At 45.4% G+C, this 7,790-nt stretch overlaps 1 protein-coding gene and 1 long non-coding RNA gene across 2 annotated transcripts; both read right to left on the bottom strand.

Moving 5' to 3' along the window:
- Positions 1 to 1,861: 1,861 nt before the first annotated feature.
- Positions 1,862 to 2,814, bottom strand: LOC124289592 (serine/threonine-protein phosphatase 6 regulatory ankyrin repeat subunit C-like). The gene is made up of 2 exons (XM_046726177.1): positions 2,583 to 2,814; positions 1,862 to 2,145 (listed from the first exon to the last, which is right to left on the bottom strand). Exons 1-2 carry the CDS (start codon positions 2,812 to 2,814, stop codon positions 1,862 to 1,864), a joined length of 516 nt encoding a protein of 171 aa, XP_046582133.1.
- Positions 2,815 to 3,388: 574 nt separating this feature from the next.
- LOC124289612 lies at positions 3,389 to 5,037 on the bottom strand. The gene is made up of 2 exons (XR_006901712.1): positions 4,939 to 5,037; positions 3,389 to 3,660 (listed from the first exon to the last, which is right to left on the bottom strand). It is a non-coding gene; the product is annotated as an uncharacterized LOC124289612 (long non-coding RNA).
- Between the last annotated feature and the right edge of the window lie 2,753 nt (positions 5,038 to 7,790).

The following is a 7,790-nucleotide window of genomic DNA, read 5'->3' as shown; positions in this document are numbered from 1 at the left end:
AAAGCATCAATAGAGATTAAAAAGGTGTAATGGACGACGGTGAAAAGCATCAATGCAAGGTTGTAAAGGTGTCACGACGGTAATCATCAATGGAAGATTAAAGGTGTCACGGCGGTAAGCATCAATGGAAGATTAAAGGTGTCACGACGGGTGGTAAGCATCAATACAAGATTAAAGGTGTGTCACGACTGTAAGCATCAATACAAAGTTAAAGATTGGCAACGACGGTAAGCATCAATGCAAGATTAAAAGGTGTCACGACGGTAAGCATCAATACAAGGATTAAAGGTGCTCACGACAGCAAGCGTCATTGCAGATTAAAGGTGTCCTCGCGACGGTAAGCATCAATCAATGCACAAGATTAAAGGTGTCACGACCGGTAAGCATCAATACAAGATTAAAGGTGTGTCGCCAGCTGGTAGCATCAATGGAAGATTAAAGACGTCGTAGACGGTAAGCATCACCGGAAGATTAAAGGTGTCACGACGGTAAGCATCAATGGAAGATTAAAGGTGTATCACGACGGTAAGCATCAATACAAGATTAAAAGGTGTCACGACGGTAAGCATCAATACAAGATTAAAAGGTGTACGACGGTAAGCAGCATCAATAGAAGATTAAAGGTGTCACGACGGTAGAAAGCATCAATAGAAGATTAAAGGTGTCACGACGGTAAGCATCAATACAAGATTAAAGGTGTCACGACGGTAAGCATCAATACAAGATTAAAAGGTGTCACGACGGTAAGCATCAATGGAAGATTTAAAGGTGTCACGACGGAAAAAGAATTAACGGAAGATTAAAGGTGTCACGACGGTAAGCATTAATGGAAGATTAAAGGTGTCACGACGGTAAGCATCAATGGAAGATCAAAGGTGTCACGACGGTAACATCAATACAAGATTAAAAGGTGTCACGACGGTAAGCATCATTGAAGATTAAAGGGTGTCACGACGGTAAGCATCAATACAAAGATTAAAAGGTGTCACGACGGTAAGCATCAATACAAGATTAAAGGTGTCACGACGGTAAGCATCAATGGAAGATTAAAGGTGTCACGACGGTAAGCATCAATACAAGATTAAAGGTGTCACGACGGTAAGCATCAATACAAGATTAAAGGTGTCACGACGGTAAGCATCAATAGAAGATTAAAGGTGTCACGACGGTAAGCATCAATACAAGATTAAAGGGTGTCACGACGGTAAGCATCAATGGAAGATTAAAGGTGTCACGACGGTGAAGCATCAATGGGAGATTAAAGGTGTCACGACGGTAAGCAACATTTTAAATGCCGTATTTGTTTCACTTACTTAAGGATGCTTTTTAACAAAAGCAATGGCTGTCTTCACAATGGAGTTGTTTGTTGTTTAACGCCGCAATCAACAAGAGCCCGTTTATACCGGCGGCCTGTAAATAATCTCGCCTGGACCAGACAATCCAGTGATCAACAGCATGGGTATTGATCTACGTAATTGGGATACGAGCCTGACCACCCGATCCCGTTAGTCGCCCTTTACAAACTTGGGTTGCTGAGAACCACTTCTTACCCGGACCTTCATGGGTGCCTTACCTCATGAAAGAATAATGTATTACATGTACGTCATTCCTAGCACTGTCTAATCACTTGGCAGTTTGACCTTCGACGAAGGACATCCACAACAGCTTTGTGTTTTTTTTTTCTCTGTCGCTATCATAATGGCTGTAGACCCTTGTTTGTCGGTCGCGTCAATGTCAGCAACATTTTTTCGACAGGAGATACGTCACCAACTCAACATGTCCTCCACGGCAAGCCACATGAAGAATATTGTTACCGCCATCGTCAACGAGAGACACGTCACTTCCCGCACTCACAAGAAGTTCAAACACATCTTGGTGCCCCTTCCATGCCGCTAACATCAAAGGGTCCGCCCCTAATACCCTGGGCGTTGATATCGACGTGTGTCGTCGTGAGGACGTGTGACACCACCTTGACGTACCCTCCAAGACACGCTGCATGGAGGATGGTATTGCCTGCATCAGACCGGAGATTCACGTCACCTCCTTCCCTCACCAGCAGCTCGAGGACGTCAATATGTCCAAACTCGGCGGCAACCATCACTGGCGTCCTGTCATACTTACCTCTACTGTTGATATCAACAATATCTGTGGAGACAATGTAGTTGACAATACCCACGTCTCAACCTACACACGCGCCTCGTGAAGGATGTTGTTGTTGTTGTGGGTTACAGGCGACAAGTCGCAACCTTCGCTTACAAGACGTTCAAACACAGCTCTATGTCCCCTCAAGGCGGCAATCATTGCCGCTGTCCTCTCGTTCATCCGCTGCTGTTGATGTTGACACTATTCTTGGACAGGATATATTTAACAGTGGTTATATCCCCACAAGCGCAGGTAACATGCAGGATATTGTTCCCGCCATTGGTCACATGCGACATGTTACATCCTGCCTGCACCAGCAAGGTGACCACATCCTTGTGTCCGCGTTCTGCCGCCATCATGACGGGCGTGTACCTGTCCTTCCCCTGCTGTCTATATCAACAAGACGTTCAGTGACGAGATACTGCACCATCCCACATCACCTCCGTGACACGCCCAGTGAAGGATGTTGTTGGAATAGGCGTCTGTGACCGACTCATCAGCTCCTCTACCAACCAGGAAGCCAAAGACATCCTGGCGACCCTTCCATGCTGCAACAATCAGCGGCGTTTTGCCGATCCGGTCACTCATGTTGATGTCAACTATATCCGCCAAGGGGAGACAATGCACTCTCTTGTCATCACCAGCCACACGTACCACCTCGAGGTTGAGCATGTCTATATCATGGAATGACACTCCCTCTCCCCACGGGAGCTTGCATGGTTGAGTTTAGGGTCCAGCTGTCTTCTGGCGTTTGGGCGTTCGGGTGTCTAATGCCCTTAGCTGACACCTGATGTTCCCGGTCACCTGATGTATGTCTCGTGCTTTCGTTTCCCATGTCAGTAGAGTCACATGGTGTGTTTCCAATGTCAGTAGAGTCACGTGGTATGTTTCCTTTATTTCCAATGTCAGTAGATTTACATGGTGTGTTTCCCATGTCAGTAGAGTCACGTGGTATGTTTCCCATGTCAGTAGAGTCACGTGGTATGTTTCCCATCTCAGTAGAATCATGTGGTGTGTTTCCCATGTTAGTAGAATCACGTGGTATGTTTCCCATGTCAGTAGAATCACGTGGTATGTTTCCTATATTTCCAATGTCAGTAGATTTACATGGTGTGTTCCCATGTCAGTAGAGTCACGTGGTATGTTTCCCATGTCAGTAGAGTCACGTGGTATGTTTCCCATCTCAGTAGAATCATGTGGTGTGTTTCCCATGTCAGCAGAATCACGTGGTATGTTTCCTTTTTAACCAATGTCAGTAGAAACACGTGGTATACTATCTATGATTCCCTTGCCATCACATCCTATCTTCACTGTAACACTACCATTGTCTGGATGTTCAGCTGTCCCTCGTTTGCTATTCCGCCGGTGATGGTGTCGGCGGTGTTGTCGTGGCCCACTCCGCCATGGACGTATCCGGCCACGTTGAGCCTGTCAATATGGACCTTGGAACAACACTGCCCCATTGAACTAGACCTTGGAGCAACACTGCCCTACTGAACTAGAGCCCCGTCGTCCCTTCTGAAAAGAAGCATGAAGAAAACATGTCTTGAACAAACTGTGTAGAATCAGCTACAAGATGGGATAAGATGACGCGCATCGTCCAGATCTACGTGGCCCCGGTAGTAACCTTCACAGACGAGGTTCTCTCTTACTGTCCACATGGGTACAATGTGTGAAGTCCATTTCCGGTGTACCTCGCGTGATATTGCTGGAATATTGTTAACAGAGGGGTAAAAGCCAGCTCACTCACTCACTCTCCAGACTCAATATTCCATCTTCCACTTAGTTATGCCCTGGATCACATCGACATATAACACCTCCGACATAACACCCCCGACATAACACCTCCGGCATAGCACCTCCGACATATACACCCCGACATAACACCTCTCGACAGAACACCTAAGACATAACAACTAAAACACCTCCGACATAACACCCCCGACATATAACATCTAGGGCATAATAGAACCGGCATAACACCCTCGGATATACACCTCCGACATATAACACCTCCGGCATAACACCTAAGACATAACACCTCGGCATATAACACATGGGACATAAACACTTCGGGCATAACACCTAGGACGAAACACCTCGGGCATAACACCTGGGACATAAACACCCTCGTGCATAACACCTAGGACGGCAACACCCTCGGGCATAACACATGGGACATATAACGCCCCGACGGGCAACAACACCTAGGATATAACACCCTCGGGCATAACACATGGGACGAAACACCTCTGGCATAACACATAGGACGAATCACTTCGGGCATAACACCCCTAGGACATAAACACCTCGGGCATAACACCTGGGACGAAACACACTCGTGCATAACACCTCGGGACGAAACACCTCGTGCATAACACCTAGGACGAAACACCTCGGGCATAACACCTAGGACATAATACCTCCGGGCATAACACCTAGGACGAAACACGTCGGGCATAACACCTAGGACATAACACCACATTCTTTCGGTTTCTCATTTCGAGGGGATTCCCCACAGTGACAAGTTCGACAGTCCAGTAAAGTTTACAGTGACCCGGCTAAGTTTGACATACTAGTATCACTGTCGCCCCGTCCGTCTCCTTCCCGGGGTTTGACATATCACTGTCGCCCCGTCCGTCTCCCTTCCGGGGTTTGACATATCACTGTCGCCCGTCCGTCTCCTTCCCGGGTTTGACATATCACTGTCGCCCCTCCGTCTCCTTGCCGGGGTTTGAATAATCTACAGGGTATAAGAAACAGATTAATACTCTAAGACAGATACCTAGTACTTACAGTATGGTACTTCCGTCCTGCAACTTCCGTGCATGTCATAAACAACATCGTCATCTCGACAAGGAAGTTACGGCGATCAATGTGCATGTAGTCATGCTCTGGCGCGCAGTTGGCGCAGGGATAAATAGAGTTATGCCCCTTAGATTAAAACAATATATTTTATTTATCTTTAATATACTGTAATCCCTGATCATAAAGACAATTTTGAAATAAAGTCAAATACGGACGCAGCTAAGTGGCCAAACGCCGTGTCTCTTCAATTACTTCCGTACTTCTGGGGTGAGGTGCCGTCACTCGATGTGTGGAAAATACGATAGTGAGTTCGAATCCCGAATGATTATGTTTTTTGGTTCGTCTCAACCATACCTGAGCTCGTGGTTTTGACCAAAGTAGAACATGTATGGCATCTGCAGCAGCAGCACTGTGCGGCGTAAAACTATACTCTCTCACTCCTTTCACTGCGTCTACACACAGACTGAAATGGGGCATCTATATATCATCTTCACGTCATCTTCAAGCAGTTTTCTTACTAACGATGCAAGCTGTGAAGTGAGTGAGTAAGTATGATTTTACGCCGCCTTTAGCAATAATTCCAGCAATGTCACGCCGGGGACACCAGAAATGGGCTTCACACAACCATTATACCCATGTGGGGAATCGAACTCGGGTCCTCAACTTGACGAGCGGACGCTCTGACCATTAGGCTACCCTACCGCCCTCTAACTGTGAAGAAAATTGAAATCAATTAGCCCAAATATTTAACAAGTCTTCACAAAAGAGAAGTCAGTCTACCGCGAGTGGTTGTCTCCCTAATACAAGTCCCACCCTAGGGAGCTTCCGTATCACCACACAACAAGAATCAATAAACGGTCAAACCTCAGTGGCTGGAGGTAAAAACTGGTTTGATTTAATGTTTTTTCCAACATGATTCTTACTACTTTTTGTCAGCTTGTAAATAGTAAAACGCTGTTCTTGAGTGTACATTCCATGTTAAAACTCGAAATTCCTCGATTCTGGATGGTCAATCATAGGTAATCAAATCACAACCACCACGCTCTGATTAAAACCGCACCACCGCGCCATTGTCGTGGAGTTACAGGTGACGCTCACTTTGCTAACTGTGAGTCGGGGGTCGGTGGGGTAGCCTAGTGGTTAAAGCGTTGGCTCGTCACGGCCTGAGGTTGAGTCCCATTTCGCCTACATCCCATTTCGCATACAATAAACATCTAGGCGAATAGGGAATAGAAAATGCACCCCTATTGAGAAAATGGACTTGACTTAGTGGAATTAAGGAATGTCAGTTTCACAATGTATGAGTAAAAAGATAAGTATATCATGTTGTCTTTAAATGGAGTCATCTTATAACCAGTGTTTATATAAAGCAATTGGCTTAAGGATCGCGGCTATGAAGATCAAAAGTAGCAGTGACATACTTACAACAGTTTGTGTACATAGTTTTAATTAGCTATTTAATATAAGATTAAAAGATCAAAGTTACTCATTACTTTGTTAAAAAATGAGGTAGGATGATGTCATACTCATGTATAAAATGGGTAAGTCAAAAGGCCAGAAAGTCATCGAAAATGGCTAATCTCCAGCAAGCAGATTTTGTCAGGTCACCGAGGGGAGGAATTCAAGTGTTACAAGCAGGTCACATATACCGCCTGGATGTGGAGCGTCAGCTAGCTACACACTGGAAGTGTGTGATCCAGGGATGGAAAGGAAGATGCAGCACTATAGTGGTCTGAAAAATCTTGTGGGAAAACACCATCCGAACATTCCTGAATTCAAACCGGCTATCAAGAACACTGAATCCACCAACAAGATCACTCGCCTTCAGATTGACCATGGTGCAACAACTCGGCCACGCTCACGAGCTTACAGAGATCTTGACCAGCGTCTCCACCGACTGAGACAACAACTTAAAAGTGGAAGAAGATCACCTATTCAGTTCCTGGTTCCATGAACTCAAGTACAGTGTACTAGTTAACAGCCAGTGTTATTTTTCATTATTGTATTATATTGTACTATGATTTGCTGTGAATAAAAAATATGAAAGAAGAACAATTTTTTTTTTTAATGCAAAAAGCCATGTTGTCTACATGTGCTACTAATCAAATTAATGGAAAACTACGGGGATTCCATTTATATCTGAAGGGGTAAACGTATTGCTCATGCATGAAATAACAGTCACCAGACCATGAATTGTTGTTTTAAGACTGTAGGCGAAATGGGAACGTTGTTGTGACGTTGTCAAATAACGTTGTAATGACGTAATACTAACGTTGCGACAACGTTGTGTCATGAAGTTAATATTTACCAATCTACAGCCTTCCCAGCTGAGTTAGTTCCTCATGTCAAGAGAGTTTCATCAATCCATCCCTCAGTGAGATAAACATCTCATATCCGATGAGAAATAACATCAGCGTGGTGTTACATGGCCGCACGTAAAATACTTTAAAGTCCTTCCTACTCGAGCTAACATCAAGAGCTCAAGCTGACTGGTGGTACAACGGGAGATATCGTTCAACAGTTGCCTTGACAACCCTCCAGCAACCACAGGGCCCGTGTGAACAAACACCAAACAGTTGTGTCTCAGTATGGTGGCTAGCAGGACAACTATTTGAGTTCATTTTGGTTTCCATGGCGACCGTGCTGGTTGAGGAAGTATTTTCTCAAACTACAAGGTCAAGCGAATGCTGGGTGTGGAGTGGTAGCCCACTGTCACAACATGACGGGGTGGATATCCCACTCATATCCAATGTACATATGATGAGTGGACCGGTCTTTGCCATACAACCCTGGTGCCGGGGATTGGGGTTTGGGATGGGGTGGGTGGGTGTAGCCTAGTG

The sequence above is a fragment of the Haliotis rubra genome, unplaced genomic scaffold, assembly GCF_003918875.1.
Source record: "Haliotis rubra isolate DU_JTF1 unplaced genomic scaffold, ASM391887v1 Scf444, whole genome shotgun sequence".
NCBI classification, from domain to species: Eukaryota; Metazoa; Mollusca; class Gastropoda; order Lepetellida; family Haliotidae; genus Haliotis; species Haliotis rubra.
The sequence above is the reverse complement of the archived record's forward strand: the minus strand, read 5'-3'. Positions and strand labels throughout refer to the sequence as shown.

Coding starts and splice junctions, on each gene's coding strand:
- LOC124289592 (XM_046726177.1), bottom strand. CDS start 2,814: ATGCTCAACCTCGAGGTGGTACGTGTGGCTGGTGATGACAAGAGAGTG. Junction 2,146..2,582: donor TCACTGGGCGTGTCACGGAG/GTGATGTGGGAT, acceptor TTGTCTCCACAG/ATATTGTTGATATCAACAGT.